The sequence below is a fragment of the Oncorhynchus tshawytscha genome, linkage group LG11, assembly GCF_018296145.1.
Source record: "Oncorhynchus tshawytscha isolate Ot180627B linkage group LG11, Otsh_v2.0, whole genome shotgun sequence".
Taxonomy (NCBI): domain Eukaryota; kingdom Metazoa; phylum Chordata; class Actinopteri; order Salmoniformes; family Salmonidae; genus Oncorhynchus; species Oncorhynchus tshawytscha.
The window spans coordinates 23020676-23042083 of record NC_056439.1 but is presented as its reverse complement, the minus strand read 5'-3'; the positions used below and the strand labels follow the sequence as shown (position 1 = coordinate 23042083).

Genomic DNA, 21408 nt, shown 5'->3' with positions numbered 1-21408 from the left:
TCCACAGTTTATAACTGCAAGCAGATGTGAACGAAACTTAGAATTACCCCGTGGCTTATATGCTTTATATTACGTCTCAGGCAGTGTTTCTCCTACCATTATACACTGAGTGTACAAAACCTACTCTTTCCATGACATAGCTTTCACCTGGATTCACCTGGTCAGCCTATGATCCCTTATTGATGTCACTTGTTAAATCCACTTCAATCAGTGTAGATGAAGGGGAGGAGACAGCGGCAGGCCAGTGGTCGAAAACGGTCATTGATGAAAGAAAAGGAGGCTGCCACGAATTGTTCAGAGCAACAGACGGGCTACAGTTGAACTGCTAGTCCAGTACAACATTGGTGCCCAATGACTCATAAAAGAATGCACAATTCGTCGTACCTTGACACGAATGGGGTATGGCAGCTGACGACCTTACAGAGTTCCACTACTTTGAGCAAAAAACAAGAAACTGCAGTTGCAGTGGGCTAAGGAACGAAAACGCTTGACACTGGAAAATTGAAAAAACATTGCCTGGTCGGTTGAATCCCAGTTCCTGCTGTTTCACGCTGATGGGAGGACTAGGGTGTGGAGAACCACATGAGTACATGCATCCATCATGCTGCATGTCAACATTGCAGGCTGGTGGTGTGGTGGGATGTGTTTTCATGGCACACATTGGGCCCCTTGATAAAAGTAGAGCAATAATTAAATGCCACAGGATATCCGAACAACATTGCCAATTAGGTGCATCCCTTCATGGCAGTGTATCCATTTGCAAAAGTATTTTTTCTGCAGGATAATGCCCCATGCCACAAGGCTAGGATTGTCCAGGAATGGTTCCACGACAGTGAATTCAGCTTAGGGCAGTGGCCTGCCCAGTCACCAGATCTCAATCCAGTTGAGCATCTGTGGGATGAGATGGAACGAGCTATTTGGAGTAGAGATCTACTACCAGCCAACTTGACACAACTGTTGGAAGCATTGGAGTCAACGTGGGCCAGCATCCCTGTGCAAGGCTTTCGACACCTTGTAGAGTACATGCCCCGACGAATTGAGGCTGTTCTGAGGGCAAAATGGGTGCAACTCAGTATTAGGAAGGTGTTCCTAATGTTTTGTACACTCAACATATATTAGGATTACATCTGTCCCTTCCTCTCCCATCTAAAAACTTTTGCCTTCAGTTGAACATTTTGGGTGAAGATGCATTAAATGTTGATTTGGGGACATTTGCGGCTCGTTTGCAAAATTATCAAGGTGTAAAACTGGTGCCAGGGCAGGGTATTTCACTACATTCGCAATATCATCTGCTTACCATGTGTATGTGACCAATTAAATTTGATTTGGTAGGGCAGGTCTGTGCCTCTTGAAGCACTAGTTGGTGAGTGGGTGTGGTTTCCTCCATGTCCCTCATAGTGTCTCCCTTAGTACCATCCAGCCACCTTCTCCTCTCATAAAGTCAGCTGGAAGGAAAGCAAGAGATAAATAAGAGATGCTGCTGAGATACTCGCCCTTTCCTGTCAGTACAAACCGTTCACCTTCTCTCTGAATGGATGTATACACACTTGTAGTTCTACAGCAGAAACACTGAGACATGCCTGCATTAATATTCCAACCCCAGTTATAATTCACACCTTTAAGTCGCATCACACTCAGCTCACAGCCGTCTTCCTGAAAGACGAATTCCTGCCCAAGGATGCCAAAAGATTTTCATGCATCTGCATTATTTCCCCCCTGCCTGGTTGTCTCTGGGGGTGGCCCAAATGGCACCCTAGTCTCTATATAGTGCACTACTTTTGATGGGCCCTGGTCAAAAGTTGTGCACTAAATAGGGAATAGGGTGCCATTTGGGCCGCATACTGTGTGTTGCTGTAGGATATCATCCTTGCTTGAGTCATCTAATCCTGGGCCTGCAGTAATGTATTACTGATCACTGTTGAAACCAACCCAGCAGCCTCCTTCCTCACTGTCTGTCTCGCTGCTGCAGATTAATGTCCCAGAAATAGGTCCCCTCCCTCCAGGGGAGAGGAGAGGGAGGGAGGAGAGAGATAGAGGCCATTGGTTGGTTTCAATGAGGGGGGGGGAGATGGAAGTAGACATTCCTGGAGCTTGTCTCTCGGGGTTTGAGCAGCTCTGCAGAACTGAGCGTTTCCCTCTGATAATTGTGCAAACAGCGTAATGTGGAGGTGTTTGGAGGACCTTCAAGTCTTGGTCTGCGTCCCAAATAGCACCCTTTCCCCTATGTAGTGAACAACTTTTGACCAGGACCATAGGGTAGTAGTATCACTATATAGGGAATAGGGTGCCATTTGTTATGCAGCCTGTCTCAGTCCAGGCCAGCCTTGGTGCACCACGCTCAGTTCTGGGGCAAATAGCAAACACACTCATTCCTTTTGTGACATTCTGACTTAGGGATCTTAACGGTTAACCGCTAATCGGTTAGCCGCCAAAAAATACATTTGACCAGTCATGCTTTTCAGTCTAGGTTAATTTGCATAATTCAGTGGAATTAAATTGGCTCGTGTGAATTTTTGCTAGTCGTCATGCACACAGCATAGAGTCTAGTCTGAGGAGCGGAATGGCCTATCAGCTGTCAGACAGCGCGAGACCAGCTGGTACTGGAGTGAAACGTGCTTTTATAAGCCCAGTCATTGCGCAACAAATAACAGTTCTAAATGCAGTTGCGTGTTAAGAATTGTTTTGATGGCCATGATTAAAAAGAGCTACTATTTTTATTTCTCAATCTCAGCTCATAGTTAAAACACACTTCCCATTTGCCATGAGTGCATAGGCTATAGTCAACGGTAAGCAGGCTATCAGCAGGTCACCCACCACTTTACAATGCGAACTTGAGGCTGTATTAAATGTTTGAAACCTGAACTTAACTTCAATGAGGAATGTCTTACCTTGCTTCAAAGTAGCCTAGTCCAAATCCAACCAGAGAAATGTGGAGGCAAGACTTCCTCATGCAATTAACCAGCATTTCGCTCCTGTTTTATTGGTTTTCATATCAACTTTGTTTTGTTGTCCAGAAGCCAAAGGCACCATCCTTGTCATATTAGCAGCCCATCCTAGTTGTTGCTATTAGATCAAATCAAATGTTATTTGTTACATGTGCCGAATACAACAGGTAGACCTTACAGTGAGTGAAATGCTTACTTACAAGCCCTTAACCAACAATGCAGTTCAGAAAAATACCTAAAAAAGTAAGAAATAAAAGTAACAAATAATTAAAGAGCAGCAGTAAAATAACAATAGCGAGGGGTACCGGTTAATTGAGGTAATATGTACATGTAGGTAGACATATTAAAGTGACTATGCATAGATAATAACAGAGTAGCAGCAGTGTAAAGGAGGGGGGGGGGCAATGCAAATAGTCTGGGGTAGCCATTTCATTAGATGTTCAGGAGTCTTATGGCTTGGGGGTAGAAGCTGTTTAGAAGCCTCTTGGGCCTAGATTTGGTGCTCCGGTACCGCTTGCCGTGCGGTAGCAGAGAGAACAGTCTGACTAGGGTGGCTGGAGTCTTTAACAATTTTTAGGGCCTTCCTCTGACACCGCCTGGTATAGAGGTCCTGGATGGCAGGAAGCTTGGCCCCGGTGATGTACTGGGCTGTACGCACTACCCTCTGTAGTGCCTTGCAGTTGGAGGCTGAGCAGTTGCCATACTAGGCAGTGATGCAACTAGTCAGGATGCTCTCGATGGTGCAGCTGTAGAACCTTTTGAGGATCTGAGGACCCATGCCAAATATTTTCAGTCCCCTAAGGGGGAATAGGTTTTGTTGTGCCCTCTTCACGACTGCCTTGGTGTGCTTGGACCATGATAGTTTGTTGGTGATGTGGATGCCAAGGAACTTGAAGCTCTCAATCTGTTCCACTACAGCCCTGTCAATGAAAATGGGGGCGTGCTCGGTCCTCCTTTTCCTGTAGTCCACAATCATCTCCTTTGTCTTGATCATGTTGAGGAAGAGGTTGTTGTCCTTGCAAAATATGGTCAGGTCTTTGACCTCGTCCCTATAGGCTGTCTCGTCGTTGTCGGTGATGAGTCATGAGTGAACAGGGAGTGCAGGAGGGGACTGAGCAAGCACCCTTGAGGGGCCCTTGTGTTGAGGATCAGCGTGGCAGATGTGTCGTTACCTACCCTTACCACCTGGGGGGCGGTCCGTCCTCCAGGAAGTCCAGGATTCAGTTGCAGAGGGAGGTGTTTAGTCCCAGGGTCCTTAGCTTAGTGATGAGCTTTGAGGGCACTATGGTGTTGATCACTGAGCTGTAGTCAATGAATAGCATTCTCACATAGGTGTTCCTTTTGTCCAGTTGTGAATGGGCAGCGTGGGGTGTTCATCTGTGGATCTGTTGAAGCGGTATGCAAATTCAAATCAAATTTTATTTGTCACATACACATGGTTAGCAGATGTTAATGCGAGTGTAGCGAAATGCTTGTGCTTCTAGTTCCGACAATGCAGTAATAACCAACAAGTAATCTAACTAACAATTCCAAAACTGTCTTATACACAGTGTAAGGGGATAAAGAATATGTACATAAGGATATATGAATGAGTGATGGTACAGAGCAGCATAGGCAAGATACAGTAGATGGTATCGAGTACAGTATATACATATGAGATGAGTATGTAAACAAAGTGGCATAGTTAAAGTGGCTAGTGATACATGTATTACATAAGGATGAGCAAATTAGAGTGGGTCTAGGGTTTCTGGGATAATGGTGTTGATGTGAGCCATGACCAACCTATCAAAGCACTTCATGGCTACAGACGTGAGTGCTATGGGTCGGTAGTCATTTAGGTAGTTTACCTTAGTGTTCTTGGGCACAGGGACTATGGTGTTCTGCTTGAAACATGTTGGTATTACAGACTCAGACAGGGATAGATTGAACATGTCAGTGAAGACACTTGCCAGTTGGTCAGCGCATGCTCGGAGTACATGTCCTGGTAATCCGACTGGCCCTGCGGCCTTGTGAAAGTTGACCTGTTTAAAGGTCTTACTCACATCAGCTGCAGAGAGTGTGATCATACAGTCATCCGGAACAGCTGATGCTCTCATGCATGTTTCAGTGTTTACTTACCTCGAAGCGAGTATTGAAGTCATGTAGCTCGTCTGATAGGCTTGTGTCACTGGGCAGCTCTCGGCTGTGCTTCCCTTTTGTAGTCTTAATAGTTTGCAAGCCCTGCCACATCCGACGAGCGTCGGAGCCGGTGTAGTACTATTCTTTTCATTATTGGTTCGTCGGAGGGCGTTCTTATAAGCTTCCGTGTTAGAGTCCCGCTCCTTGAAAGCGGCAGCTTTACCCTTTAGCTCAGTGCGGATGTTGCCTGTAATCCATGGCTTTTGGTTGGGGTATGTACGTACGGTCACTGTGGGGACGACAACATCAATGCACTTATTGATGAAGCCAGTGATTGATGGGGTGTACTCCTCAATGCCGTCTGAAGAATCCCGGAACATATTCCAGTCTGTGCTAGCAAAAAACAGTCCTGTAGCTTAGATCCCCCTCTTTGTACATTTCTCCCGGAGGTTTTCATCTCTGTCAGATGGAACCGCTCGCATTAGGTGTGCTGTTTATAACAGTGGTTTCCTGCTAATAGCATTTTGGCAAATTATGTTTTATTGGCTGCTTCATTACAGCAGTTGCATGCTCAATAATAGTCTATAGCCTTTTGACTGGGAGACGATAGGCTTGCTGTTGTTGCATGTGTTCATGAAAAATGTCCGTTCCTTGTATGCATGCATAGTATTTTCTGTTGGTCACGTAATTTTACTGTCTGGAAAAAATGTAACTGTTTGTTGACCGGTTAATGAGGGTTGGTTAGTCGGCAGATTGACTGAAGATTGCATCCCTAGTTTTGACAGTATTGATTAGCTAAGTAGTCTCAGCCAGGTGACCTCCACAACAGTCCTGGGGTCAGAGTTTTTGACAGGTATATAAGGTATATCAGAAAGGTCTAATATTAGACTTTATGTTAAATGCTTTTTGAAAGGTTTGATATGCTAACGCATGGTTTGTCCCTACGTCTTTTATTACTTGGCAATATTACATGGGAGTTAGGCCTACTTATCTAAGATAGTGCTGCTATTATTAAACAGATGGTGACAAGAAAATCACTGAGACATTGTGCCCCCAGATGATACCGACAATGCTGTATCTGCTTAAGGCCCTAGCTAGTGTTTTAGTGTGTTTGTCGTGTGGGTGGTTTTTGGCAGCCCCGTCCCCTTTGTGCTATTCCTTCTCTTTTTTTCTTCTCCCATGAGAAGGAATTAGTAAAAAGCTAACTCTGTTCTCCTCCTCCTTTCAGAAATTGTGGACCACATAGAAAGACTTCAAGTGCTGAAAGAAATAGTGAGGAAGTTCCCTGCCGTGAACTACGAGGTGTTTAAATACGTCATCACTCATCTGAACAGGTAAGAGGCAACGCTGTGAAACTGGATCAGAAAGTGTCTCAGGCTGCCTTCAACTGACTGATACTGGGTGGAATCTGAAGTAAGCTGTGAAGTATACACAATGTTAGTTACGTGACAGTAATCATGAAAACAACCAAGTCATACAGTCATGTAGATGGACTGAGTCGTGTTCAGTGGGGAGAATTTAGTTTGAAACTGAGAGATACTACCTGAACATCTCTGTTTTCCTTTGTGATACACTATATGACCAAAGGTATGTGGACGGACACCTGCTCGTCAAACATCTCATTCAAAAATAAAGGGCATTAATATGGAGTTGGTCCTCCCTCTGCTGCTATAACAGCCTCCTCTCTTCTGGGAAGGCTTTCCACTAGATGTTGGAATATTGCTGTGTGGACTTGCTTCCATTCAGCCACAAGAGCATTAGTGAGGTCAGGCATTGATGTTGCGTGATTAGGCCTGGCTCGCCGTTGGCGTTCCAATTCATCCCAAAGGTGTTCAATGGTGTTGACGTCTGGGCTCTGTGCAGGCCAGTCAAGTTCTTCCACACCGATCTCGACAAACCATTTCTGTATGGACCTCGCTTTGTGCATGGGGGTATTGTCATGCTGAAACAGGAAAGTGCCTTCCCCAAACCATTGCCACAAAGTTGGAAGCACAGAATTGTCTAGAATGTCATTGTATGCTGTAGCGTTAAGATTTCCCTTCACTGAAACGAAGAGGTCTAGACCGAACCATGAATAACAACCCCAGACCATTAATTCTCATCCACCAAACCCAGATTCGTGAAGCATGATTCATCACTCCAGAGAACGTGTTTACACTGCTACAGAGTCCAATGGCGGCGAGCTTTACACCTCTCCAGATGACGCTTGGCATTGCGCATAATGATCTTAGGCTTGTGTGCAGCTGCTCGGCCATGGAAACCCATTTCATTAAACTCCCAACGAACAGTTATTGTGCCGACGTTGCTACCAGAGGCAGTTTGGAACTCGGTTGTGAGTGTTGCAACCAAGGACAGACGATTTGTACGCTCTTCAGCACTCGAAAGGTCACGTTCCGTGAGCTTGTGGCTTTTGTGGCCTAACTCTTCATGGCTGAGCCGTTATTGCTCCTAGATGTTTCCACTTCACAATAACAGCACTTGCAGTTGACTGGGGCAGATCTAGCAGGGCAGAAATTTGACAACTGACTTGTTGGAAAGGTGGCATCCTATGCCGGTGCCACGTTGAAAGTCACTGAGCTCTTCAGTACGGCCTTTCTACTACCAATATTTGTCTATGGAGATTGCACGGCTGTGTGCTTAATTTTAAATACCTATCGGCAACGGGTGTGGCTGAAATAGACGAATCCACTAATTTGAAGCGGTGTTGACATACTTTTGTATATATCATGTATATATTGTTCCCGGAGACCAAGGTTCACTTCTCTGTATCCCACTCTAATTCTGTACCTGTCTAAATCAAGTACAACACAAGTAAGGTTGGAATAAATCAATGAAATTGTGTTTTCCCAGGGTGAGCCAGCAGAGTAAGACTACCCTGATGACGGCCGACAATCTATCCATCTGCTTCTGGCCCACATTGATGCGTCCCGACTTTGAGAACAAGGACACACTCTCAACCACCAAGCTCAACCAGTCGGTCATCGAGTCCTTCATCCAGCAGAGCCACTACTTTTTCTACGGTGGAGACATCCAGGAGAGCTCCAGCACCGAGAGCACCCCACCACCCCATCACTGTCACAGCATGGTGGAGGCCCTGCTGCCCCTGCAGCTGCCCCCTCCTCTCCAGCCCCAACAGATCCAGCACAGTATGTCCTTGCAGCCTGACCCACTCATATAGACCCCCCAGAGCCCAGGCTCCACTACCCAGGCCTCGAGCCCCAGGATCGGAGAACCCAGGTGGGGTAGGGAGTAGGCTTAGCTGGGAGTGGTGCTGCCTGGTGGGGTTGCATGGGGTGACGTGTCCTCCCTTCCCCCTCTCTATGGAGTCCCCCTGACTACAAAACAACCACATTACATTATCACCTTTGCTTTCTGCTCCCTTTGACTGACTGGATTCAGGGGTGACTAACTGATATAGCTATGCCCCAGGAATAAATAAAAAAATAGCATTTTTCTTCTTTCAGTGCCGTACCTTTACCCAGTTTCAGACAGATATGACATTGAGGGTTGAGACTGTCCACCCATTACTCTGGTGATGGACACCTACCTTAATAAAGACACTATGCCTCCAGGAGAGGGGGGCACAAACATGTGATGCGGAAATGATTTGTTCAACTCTACACCTTGCAAAATATGAGGAAAATATATTTATGATAGTTGTTTTTTTGTTTTTGTTTATTCGATTAAAAAAAGAAAGTCTGACTGTCAAAAACCCTCCATTCATTCAAGTGAACTTGACATTACATGATGCACAATCTGTTATAATGCTGTGTAGACATAATACCAGTGTAGACATTTGGCCATGATGATGATGGATTCTTGTTTTTTTAGCAGTATGATTTTTGTTTTTAAAGGGATCGAGGGAAAGAAAGACAGTGAAAGTTAGCAGGCTGGTGCTGTGGTCTTTGTCTCTCACCCGGCTCTCAATGCCTCGTAGGGGACTCTACGTGAAAGACTGACGGTGTCACTGATGCTGTACTGCACCAGGCTGGGACATAACAGACAGGCAGACAGACTGCCTGGCCTCCTCTCTTTCTCCTATTGGAGCAGAACTCATGCAATTCCTGAAGCTTATGAAGGGAGCATCCCACTACTAGAACCCTAATGGCACATCTCTGCGTTAACTCTGAAACAAACGCATTACAAAGCAGTCTGGGGTCTTTTTCTTGTTCTGTTCTTTTCTACGTACGTTTTTGTTTGTTTAATTGATTGAATTTCTCCGTGGTGGTGCTACCCACCGAAAAGAGACATTTGTGTTGTTCTTCTGTTTGTTGAAAAAAATGTGCATGTCTTTTTTGTCACTTAAAAATGACGATGAACGATTTAAAAAAGAAAAAAGACTGAATTTACAACTCAAGATTAACAGCTTTCATTCAGATCATATTTTTTATCTAACTTGATTGAGGGAACATTGAAACGGGGGTCAAATTGTATGTATTGTTCATTCATTATTTTCGTCATGCAAAGATGTCAATTCTTAATATCATATTTTGGTTATATGTCTAATTGTTTCTCTTAAATAAGGGGGAAAGTATATATATTTATCAGCAAATAAGATTGCTGATATAGCAAAATACCATGGGGTACTGAAATTCTGTATAATCTTGTAAAACCTACTATAATCAGATTTCTTTGTTAGGATAAACAAACATTTTGGGTTAGATTAATTGTACTTAATTCCCTTCATTTTATGAACACAGACTCATTGCTTCTTTGTAGATGGTACTGCATTTTGTTTTGCTGTAAGTAAAAGATGCTGCTTAGAAAGTTCTGGAAAGGAAAAGTTTAAGTTTTGTGATGGAGTGAAACAGATTGACAGATAGAAGACATCTTCAAGACTATGCCTGTGACTGAAATGGCACACTATTCCCTACGTAGTGCACTACTTTTCACTAGAGCCCTATGGACGCTGGTCAAAAGAAGTGCACTATATAGGGAAGAGGGTGCCATTTCAGACGCATCCGATTATTATTGTTATTTTTCTCTATAGAGACACTCCAGATCTGGGGTTGGGAGAGAAGGGATGGCGTAAAGAAGTGTGAAGCAGCTGCTAGGTAGAATATACCTTTTGTGTAGTTTCAATAAAAAGCAACTTTATTTGTTCATAAGATCTGCCTCATTCAAGCCAGTGTACAAACTCTTAAGATTTTAACATCTGCTATGTATTATAGTAAATAAATGATTTTGAGAGAAAAAAAAAATCAAGAGTTTTGTTTCATTTTTTCCCACCTTAAGTCTAAATGGTGTTGAAATATGCTCTTATGTTTCTAATACAGCTGGGAATATTATTACAGGGTTTGGTCAGTGCTGGACTGACATGCTATAGAATGAAGGTCATATTTGGTAGCTGAAGACCAATGCAACACAATCAACATGTGACAGGACTGGAGTCATATTCATTCATTCTTCAAGCTGATATCTGTATACTGCAGATCCTGCTTTGAGTGTCAGTGAGTATTGAGTTCAGCCTAATTAATTTGATGTCCCGGTCACACATCTCCCCAGGTGAGAAGTGATGAAAGTACGCCACCTAGTGGGGAAACATCCTAGCAGCAACATGAAAATATGTATTTTACTATAAAATAAAGTTTGATTTTCTCAGATGTATCATTATTTGAATCGAATGATCACAAAAAAATGAAATAAATTAAAAACTAGCAGCAACATGCACAATCTGGAGAGGTCATTTCCTTAAGTCAGATGTTTTATTTTACCAGGTAAGTTGACTGAACAGTTCTCAGTTACATCAACAACCTGGGGAATAGTTACAGGGGATTTAATCATTCCACATGTTACTAGGCAAGTCAGTTAAGAACAAATTCTTATTTTCTTTGACGGCCTAGAAACAGTGGGTTAACAGATTTTGACTTTGTCAGCTCGGGGATTTGATCTAACAACCCTTCAGTTACTAGTCCAACACGTTAACCACTAGGCTACCTGCCACATAACAAGCTTATCGTCAACATTCCACAGCAGTCTGAACTGTAACTACTATTGTGCCCCCTACAGTATCCCTCTCTCCACTTCTCCACAACAGTCTGAACTGTAGCTACTATTGTGCCCCTACAGTCTCCCTCCCTCCACTTCTCCACATCAGTCTGAACTGTAGCTACTATTGTGCCCCTACAGTCTCCCTCTCTCCACTTCTCCACAACAGTCTGAACTGTAGCTACTATTGTGCCCCCTACAGTCTCCCTCCACTTCTCCACAACAGTCTGAACTGTAGCTACTATTGTGCCCCCTACAGTCTCCCTCTCTCCACTTCTCCACAACAGTCTGAACTGTAGCTACTATTGTGCCCCTACAGTCTCCCTCCCTCCACTTCTCCACAACAGTCTGAACTGTAGCTACTATTGTGCCCCTACAGTCTCCCTCCCTCCACTTCTCCACAACAGTCTGAACTGTAGCTACTATTGTGCCCCCTACAGTCTCCCTCCCTCCACTTCTCCACAACAGTCTGAACTGTAGCTACTATTGTGCCCCCTACAGTCTCCCTCCCTCCACTTCTCCACAACAGTCTGAACTGTAGCTACTATTGTGCCCCCTACAGTCTCCCTCCACTTCTCCACAACAGTCTGAACTGTAGCTACTATTGTGCCCCTACAGTCTCCCTCCCTCCACTTCTCCACAACAGTCTGAACTGTAGCTACTATTGTGCCCCCTACAGTCTCCCTCCACTTCTCCACAACAGTCTGAACTGTAGCTACTATTGTGCCCCTACAGTATCCCTCCACTTCTCCACAACAGTCTGAACTGTAGCTACTATTGTGCCCCTACAGTCTCCCTCCCTCCACTTCTCCACAACAGTCTGAACTGTAGCTACTATTGTGCCCCTACAGTCTCCCTCTCTCCACTTCTCCACGACAGTCTGAACTGTAGCTACTATTGTGCCCCCTACAGTCTCCCTCCACTTCTCCACAACAGTCTGAACTGTAGCTACTATTGTGCCCCTACAGTCTCCCTCCACTTCTCCACAACAGTCTGAACTGTAGCTACTATTGTGCCCCCTACAGTCTCCCTCCACTTCTCCACGACAGTCTGAACTGTAGCTACTATTGTGCCCCTACAGTCTCCCTCCCTCCACTTCTCCACAACAGTCTGAACTGTAGCTACTATTGTGCCCCTACAGTCTCCCTCCCTCCACTTCTCCACAACAGTCTGAACTGTAGCTACTATTGTGCCCCCTACAGTCTCCCTCCACTTCTCCACGACAGTCTGAACTGTAGCTACTATTGTGCCCCTACAGTCTCCCTCCACTTCTCCACGACAGTCTGAACTGTAGCTACTATTGTGCCCCTACAGTCTCCCTCCACTTCTCCACAACAGTCTGAACTGTAGCTACTATTGTGCCCCCTACAGTCTCCCTCCACTTCTCCACAACAGTCTTCCAAAGAAGCTTGCAATGAAATTTCCACTTACAATCGTCCACTCTCCTCTCCTTAGCAGTCGTCACTTCCGGTTCTCGTTCCAGTCTTCCAATAATCACAATTTTTTCGTCATTGCCTTGTCAGTCATTAGTTGAATATTACAATTTAGAATCAAGGTATAGACACGTATAACGCCTCGTAAGGGAGGAAGAGGCAAAGCGATGGATTCTCCAAAAGGGTTCAGCTGCGACATCATCTCTCAGAGCAGTCATCCCCCAGGGTCTCTATGCTGCCACCTACTGATATGTCATCTCTCAGAGCAGTCATCCCTCAGGGTCTCTGCTGCCACCTACTGATATGTCATCTCTCAGAGCAGTCATCCCTCAGGGTCTCTGCTGCCACCTACTGATATGTCATCTCTCAGAGCAGTCATCCCTCAGGGTCTCTATGCTACCACCTACTGATATGTCATCTCTCAGAGCAGTCATCCCTCAGTGTCTCTATGCTGCCACCTACTGATATGTCATCTCTCAGAGCAGTCATCCCTCAGGGTCTCTGCTGCCACCTACTGATATGTCATCTCTCAGAGCAGTCATCCCTCAGGGTCTCTGCTGCCACCTACTGATATGTCATCTCTCAGAGCAGTCATCCCTCAGGGTCTCTGCTGCCACCTACTGATATGTCATCTCTCAGAGCAGTCATCCCTCAGGGTCTCTGCTGCCACCTACTGATATGTCATCTCTCAGAGCAGTCATCCCTCAGTGTCTATATGCTGCCACCTACTGATATGTCATCTCTCAGAGCAGTCATCCCTCAGGGTCTCTGCTGCCACCTACTGATATGTCATCTCTCAGAGCAGTCATCCCTCAGGGTCTCTGCTGCCACCTACTGATATGTCATCTGTCAGAGCAGTCATCCCTCAGTGTCTCTATGCTGCCACCTACTGATATGTCATCTCTCAGAGCAGTCATCCCTCAGGGTCTCTGCTGCCACCTACTGATATGTCATCTCTCAGAGCAGTCATCCCTCAGGGTCTCTGCTGCCACCTACTGATATGTCATCTCTCAGAGCAGTCATCCCTCAGGGTCTCTATGCTGCCACCCTATTGGCACACCTCAGATAAGCATAGGAATGATTGGAATTCTACAGTATTTCATTTCAATGTTTCAAGGACAAAATTAATGTTTCAAGGACAAAATTTCAATGTTTTTAAGCATTTTTTGTTGTTGTTGTTATAGTGGTGGACAGTAACATTAGCACTTTCTCAAAATTATCCTTTAAAGAAAAAACATGTATATATGTTTTTTTATGTTTAGCTCACATAATATAGTTTAAAGTATAAAAAAAAGTACATTAAAGTACATTAAGGTGTCTGTAATACAATAAATGTGGCAAAAACAAATGTAGAATTTAATAAATGCATTTCTATAGCTTCCAAAATACTTTTACAATGGTGAGGTGTCAAGATGGAGGCGCCGGGGCTTCAAAACAGCGCACTTTGAGCTATGAAAAACGAAGCAAAATTGTAGTACGTTTGCTGTTTTAATTCTAATGAGAGAAGTGTAAGAAAGGCACAGTGCATACCAGCTATAACATTTCTAATGTGCAGTTGACAATCCTTTTTCAGTCTTTATCGAGTGCGTGACAAGTTTTAAATACCGGCTAGCAGTAGTCCTACATATGCAACATGAACCTTATGGTACAACAAGCAGGTCAATGGATTTAGACTTGTGTCCAAGTGCAGGTAAGGATGGTTGATACGAAATGTTACAGTTATAAAATGCAAGTATGTTACAGGAATAAAATGCAATTATACATATTTCATCGACACTGTAAAACCCAACTCCACGTTTGAAATGTAAACCATGAACCATAAGCAGCATGATGGAAGCTTCTCTGAACAGTTGTTCCCCATGATATTCCTTGACGATAGCACATGTCCGCCATCTAGTGTATTGGCCTGGTATTGGCTCATCATTAGGATATGAATCATGAATTGAAAAGCTTGATGCTTTTGGGATGAATATAAAATAAAGAATACAGACTAGATATAGTAGACTAGAATAGATGTGATAATATTGCAATGAATCTTTTTTATTTTATTTTAAAAAGCATTACGTTCCATCACATTCTATGTCAATTATCACAGAATATGGTAATGTACAAATTAATTCTACATTACCAAGGAGATACAAAAAAATAATCATATGTTGAACTAATATTATATCTTTTTTTACATCAATTTTTTGCAGATAAACTATTATTTTGCTGCATTTGACAATATTTGATTCAAAATAAAATCCTTATACTGTAAATTAAAAAAATAGCATCAGGTCGATCTGTAATATCTGTCACAAACTATCTTTATCTTATTGTTCTAATGTAGGTCTGTTGCACAGTGCAATTGGCAAATATAATTGCTCCTTTCATAATTCAACAGTTACATTAGACACATGATAACACAATTGCACAATTGGATAATTTGGATAAAGCAATCTATGCTTACTTTGAATAAGTGTTAGAAACAAGAACCATTCACCAGTGTTGTGTTCCATGCTGCTGTTACAGAGAGAGGTGAGATAAGAGGAGGGGAGATGTGTTGTATTGTCTGTGCTGCTGCTAGATGAGGTTGTTGTTTTTACCAGAGAGATCACTTCCTCCTCTGACTAAAAAACCCAGCTCTTTTTATTGCTCAGCCTGCTCCGTTTCTCTCCTCTATAGCCCCTCCCACCCCTAACCAGGGAGCTCCTGTGGGAGGGGGAAGCACAAGCACCACACTGCCTGGACCAATCATCATACAGCACCACCTCTCCATTACATCTTAGTTTCCAAGGCGACAGGCAGGGCCTTTCTCCTGAAAGGCACCGCATCATCACCATCCATCCACCCAGGGCTGGTCGAGAGGCAGCAGTAGCAGGCAGCAAGCAGCAGCCCCGCAGTGGGTCACATCAGGCACCTCCCTCCCTCTCTCTCTCTCGCCTCATGTCGCGCTGCAAGTCTCCGCCAACACTCAGGAAAAGGAAAATGGAGTAAGAAGAGAAGAGGAATGTGGTAGGTAGGTGCTGGATTTTTTGTTATGTCTGTGTTTATCTATTTGTGTTGCGTTAGTGCTGTGTTTTACAGGGAGGCAGAAGGGAGGGTTTGTGTGTCTAATCCTCTCTAGCAGGCTGATTTAATGGGCTGTTTGCCATTAGAATGAGAGAAGGAGGCAGTGGAGAAGGGGGAGCCCCTCTGCTTTGTTAAAGGGGCCTGGCCTGCAGAGCTAGGAGGCTGCCTGCCGCATACACAAACACCCTTGTCCCAGCCCTAGCCCCAGCCCCAGCCCTAGCCCCAGCCCTAGCCCCAGCCCTTGTCCCAGCCCTTGTCCCCAGCTGGGATGGACAATAGCCTGATCATTACCTCCTTTGACTAGCCTGTAGGCCCTAGGTATAGGCTGCTACCTCTGTTAGCTTCTGTTCTGTTGTTTTTATGGGATGTGATTGTCATATTCTCCACCCGTCCCTCTAGCATGTGTGAGGTAGGTTCCCTACCCTTCCCTTCCTTTCTGCAGCTGTATTGGAGTGTGTGTGTGTGTTTTGAGCATGATGAAACAAAACTCCCAGTGAGCATTATTTAGTTAGTTAATACCCCTGGCCCCACCACCCTTTCCTCTCTTCTTAACTCGCTGCTTTTCAATCCCACCCTGAAAGGGGGAAGAAGAGAAAGGTTTGGCTGAATGTTGCTGCCCAGTAAATGCTGAGCATAGTGGGGTGGGGAGGGGATGCCTCGGTAACTTCATCATCATGGCTCTGGCTTGGCTAGTCTCAGACCTGGGCTCGTTTTTATAAAGCATCTTATCCGGCTCACCTAGGATCAGGTTCCTCCTGTCCAAATAATCATGTTTATTATGATCTAAATTGCTAAACTGATCCTTGATCAGCACACCTTTTCGAGACACTTTATTAATACAGTCCCAGACTGTAGCATCTGTCATCCATCCTCCAGCCACAGCCAGCACAGCTAAAGAGATCTGAGAGGAAGGATGTCCATGTTCACTGTCCAATTCATTATCACAGCATGGGATTAGTACAGCCAGGTCACCCGTGATACAAGTCAGTATTTGACGTCCGTCCATGTCTGAGGATGTCGGGAGAAGACGTAGGTTTTGCTAGGGCATTGTGGACTGCAATGGGCATAAGGATCTGCCTCTGATTCCACAGGTTGCAAGTTCAAATCCAGCAATAGAAAGTTGTTTTTGATATATATTCTTTTAAGCCTATCCCAAACCTTAACCGTTACCTTAACCACTTGGGGTTAATGCTTAACCTTAAGAATTTGGAGTTAATGCCTGAACTTAACCATGACCTTAAAAATTCTGAGTTACTGGCTAAACTTAATCTTAAACGCTTCAAAATTTGACGTTTGGAACAACTTTGAAATTTGATGTTTGAGAAACATGGATGAACGTCTAATTCTGACGTGAGACAGTGAGAGCTGGTAGAATTAGTATGGGGCCTGGCTCACTATACATGCTAGGATTCTGGGTTATTATTAGCCTAGCCCGTTGCGCATTCAGTATGTGCTGCAGTCTCCTACGTTGTTAATGTTACAGCCTGGTACAGATCTCGACTGTATGATGTGTTTTGGAGGTGTGGTGTCAGATTCAGGAGCCATTACCGGAGCGAGTCCCCTGTGTCCTTTTCTCCACCTCCTTCCTTCCTCACACCTCTGTTCACCACGGGATGGGAATTAAGTGTGTGTGTGTGTGTGTGTTGGGGTGGGGTGGGCTCTCTCTGTCTCTGTCTGTCGGTTTCCACCAGCCCCAGAATCCTATTTGATCCTTTGATGTTGTTATTGTTGACTCAATCATGACAGGAAAGAGATTAGAGAATGAGTCTGCCCTACTGTTTCCTCATCCTGTTGAAACTCTGTTTCCAGTAGCCTTTATCCTCTCCATCGTTAATTTATCAGATCACTGGGACTGGGCTGATAATGGACAACATTTAATAGAAATAGCACCTAGGGTGTGGCAGTCACCACTGATCACATTCCTACCCTTTTTACACTATCGTGCTGACCCAAACCAAACCCTGCTGGCTTGCATATTCTCTTGATACTTCCAGCAAATATGGTGGATGCGTATCTAGGCCAGCTCAGTACATTTTGGTTTGGCTTGACTCAGTTAGGTTAATCACGTGAGAATATTAATAGATGGATAGTAGCCTAAAGGAAGGCGTGATTGATTGATTGATTGATGAGGTCAGGGGTTAACAAACTATTGATTGAGACGAATGAAGTAAAGTTTAGACCTCGGGCCATACTATTAAACAACAGCCTGGTGACATTCTGTCAGAATATAGACACACAGTGGTGGAAAAAGTAGCCAATTGTCATACTTGAGTCATTTTCTATTAAGGTATCTTTACTTTTACTCAAGTAAAATACTACTTGAGTAAAAGTCTTAAAGTATTTGGTTTTGAATATACTTAAGTATCATACTTAAGAATGCCCTACTAAGCATTCCAAATGTAATGAGTACTTTTGGGTGTCAGGGAAAATGTATGGAGTAAAAAGTACATTATTATTGTTAAATATAAATAGTAAAGTACAGACACCCAAAAACACTACTTAAGTAGCACATATTTTTACTTAAAAACTTTACACCATTGCATCCACAATATAAGTTGTATAGAAGAGTAACAGATTATGTGCGGAAAAAAATACATGAACACAATGCAAATTATGAGTAAGTAAATATGGTGTCTAGTGAGTATCTAGCCAATCTACTATGAGTCAGATTTGTCTGGTTCTTGTCAGTGTTTTGGTCAAGTATTCACTAAGACATGTTGTATTTATATTTGGAGCTCTACACTGAAACAGTGAGAGTGGGTCTAATCAGTGATTCCAAAATAGCACCAGTCAGTCAGAGAGAGAGGAAGGACTGACTGGCCACCATTATCTCTGACTAATGAATTATTGAACAGTGACTGACTGATCCTGCACAAAGCAAAGCAGGCAAGCAGATCTCTGGTTGAGCCAAGCCTTGAAATAGCAGATCTGTGTGCATGCGAGTCTGTATGTGTGTGTATACGTGTATCTGTGTGTCTGTGTGTGTGTGTGTGTGTGGGATAGATCTCTAAAATCATGTTTGAGATTGTGACTTCCATGCGGTCTCCTCTCCTCCATGTCAGAGTGAGCCACTCCCTCCTCCTACTCCTCCACTCCCTCTCTCAGCCAGCCTGGCTCCCTGTCTCAGCCAGCCTGGCTCCCTCTCTCAGCCAGCCTGGCTCCCACTGCCAAGCTGAGCCCTGCTGGGAGGCTGAAGGGGTTTATACTGTACTGTTGAATGCTGCTGTACCACGACTTCAATTATCCATATGAGGTTACCTTATCTCTGCAACCGAGAACCGAGAACCACATATTGTTCCTCAGAACCCTCTTATATTACTCCCATGTAACATTTCAATGTTTTTGTTTGTTAGGAGAGACAACCTTGAGAGATTGCTTGTCATCCAAATATACAGTGCATTCGGGAAGTATTCAGACCCCTTCCCCACATTACGTTACTGTCACGCCCTGGTCTTAGTATTTTGTGTTTATATATTTATTTGGTCAGGCCAGGGTGTGACATGGGTTTATTTTGTGTTGTGTTTTCGTATTGGGGTTTTAGTAGGCATTGGGATTGTGGCTGAGTAGGGGTGTCTAGCATAGTCTATGGCTGCCTGAGGCGGTTCTCAATCAGAGTCAGGTGATTCTCGTTGTCTCTGATTGGGAACCATATTTAGGTAGCCTGGGTTTCACTGTGTGTTTGTGGGTGATTGTTCCTGTCTTAGTGTTTTGTATTTCACCAGATAGGCTGTTTCGGTTTTCATTATTTCATTTCGTTAGTTTTGTAGTTTCTGTATGTGCTTCTACACCTGCATTGCTTGCTGTTTGGGGTTTTAGGCTGGGTTTCTGTACAGCACTTTGAGATATCAGCTGATGTACGAAGGGCTATATAAATAAATTTGATTTGATTTGATTTGTATGTATAGGTTTTCCTTCATTAAAATATATCATGAATCATCATCACGCTGCATTTTGGTCCGATCCTTGTTCTACCTCTTCGTCAGAGGAGGAGATAGAAGAGAGCCGTTACAGTTACAGCCTTATTCTAAAATTAAATAAATAGAAATTCTCATCAATCTACACACAATACCCCATAATGAAAGTGAAAACAGGTTTTTATACATTTTTTGCAAAGGTATTAATATATAAAACAGAACAGAACAGTTTCCATTGATCATCCTTGAGATGTTTCTACAACTTGGAGTCCACCTGTGGTAAATTAAATTGATTGGACAAGATTTGGAAAGGCACACACCGGTCTATACAAGGTCCCACAGTTGACAGTGCATGTCAAAGCAAAAACCAAGCCATGAGGTCGAAGGAATTGTCCGTAGAGCTCCGAGACAGGATTGTGTCGAGGCGCAGATCTGGGGAAGGGTACCAAAACATTTCTGCAGCATTGAAGGTCCCCAAGAACACAGTGGCCTCCATCATATATAAATGGAAGAGGTTTGGAACCACCAAGACTCCTAGAGCTGGCTGCCCGGGTGACCAAGGGAGGGGACCAAGAACCCGATTGTCACTCTGACAGAGCTCCAGAGTTCCTCTGTGGAGATGGGAGAACCTTCCATAAGGACAAACATCTTTGCAACACTCCACCAATCAGGCTTTTATGCTAGTGACCAGCCGGAAGCCACTCCTCAGTAAAAGGCACATGAGATCCCGCTTGGACTTTGCCAAAAGGCACCTAAAGACTCTCAGACAATGATAAACAAAATTCTCTGGTCTGATGAAACCAAGATTGAACTCTTTGGCCTGAACGCCAAGCGTCACGTCTGGAGGAAACCTGGAACCATCCCTACGGTGAAGCATGGTGGTGACCGCATCATGCTGTGGGAATGTTTTTCAGCGGCAGGGACTGGGAGACTAGTCAGGATTGAGGGAAAGATGAATGTAGCAAAGTACAGAGAGATCCTTGATGAACACCTTCTCCAGAGCATTCAGGACTTCAGACTGGGGTGGAGATTCACCTTACAACAGGACAATGACCCTAAGCACATAGCCAAGACAACAAAGGAGTGGCTTCGGGACAAGTCTCTGAATGTCCTTGAGTGACCCAGCTAGAGCCCAGATTTGAACCCGATCGAACATCTCTGGAGAGACCTGAAAATAGATGTGCAGTGACGCTCCCCATCCAACCTGAGAGCTTGAGAGGATCTGCAGAGAAGAATGGGAGAAACTCCCCAAATACAGGTGTGCCAAGCTTGTAACGTCATACCCAAGAACACGCTAGGCTGTAATCGATTCCAAAGGTGCTTCAACAGAGTATTGAGTAAAGGGTCTGAATACTTATGTAAATGTGATATTTCTGTTTTTTTTATTATGAATTTGCTTGGTCATTGTGGGGTATTGTGTTTAGATTGATAAGGGATTTTTTTTAATATTACATTTTAGAATAAGGCTGTAACGTAACAAAATGTGGAAAAAGTCAAGGGGTCTGAATTCTTTCCGAATGCACTATATACAATATTACTATCCAAGAAATGTGAACATGCATTTCAAACATGGACTGGCTTTGACTCATCATTCAGTGATGCCAAGCCAGAGAAAACAACGGTGTGCCACATTAAAGGAGGACTATACTGCGTGCATTGTACAATCTATTCACAAGCAATAATGATGTCAGAGAGAGCTCTCAAGGTTAAAGCCTGCCCTAGCTAACTCATTCTATCACATCTACCTCTTGTTGTCTTTGTACAGTATCTAGAGATACCACTCTTCATACAGAGAAATGTGCCATAATGACCTCAGCCTCTCGCCCCTAGGGCCCTGATCAGAAGAGATCTATCTGTCCCTCTGTAGAGAGAGAGAAGGAGGGAGGGAGAGATTGGAGAGAGACGGAAGGAGAGCAAGAGAGAAGCTGGAACTACTCTACCTGAACCAATGTGGGG

At 44.1% G+C, this 21408-nt stretch overlaps 2 protein-coding genes across 4 annotated transcripts in view; both read left to right on the top strand.

Moving 5' to 3' along the window:
* LOC112244951 (rho GTPase-activating protein 5) overlaps positions 1-10264 on the top strand; it is a 38142-nt gene extending 27878 nt beyond the window's left edge. Inside the window, exons 6-7 of the mRNA XM_024412852.2 lie at positions 6292-6397; positions 7914-10264. Of these exons, the coding sequence (XP_024268620.1) occupies positions 6292-6397; positions 7914-8241 (434 nt within the window). The 3' untranslated portion in view covers positions 8242-10264. The remainder of the gene's footprint in view (positions 1-6291; positions 6398-7913) is intronic.
* Positions 10265-15171: 4907 nt separating this feature from the next.
* Positions 15172-21408, top strand: part of LOC112244937 (A-kinase anchor protein 6-like) — a 176472-nt gene continuing 170235 nt past the window's right edge. The window contains exon 1 of one of the 3 annotated variants that reach the window (XM_042329930.1): positions 15172-15485. The gene's annotated coding sequence lies outside the window, so the exon portion shown is untranslated. The remainder of the gene's footprint in view (positions 15486-21408) is intronic. The other 2 variants (XM_042329929.1, XM_042329927.1) reach the window with 2 other exon arrangements.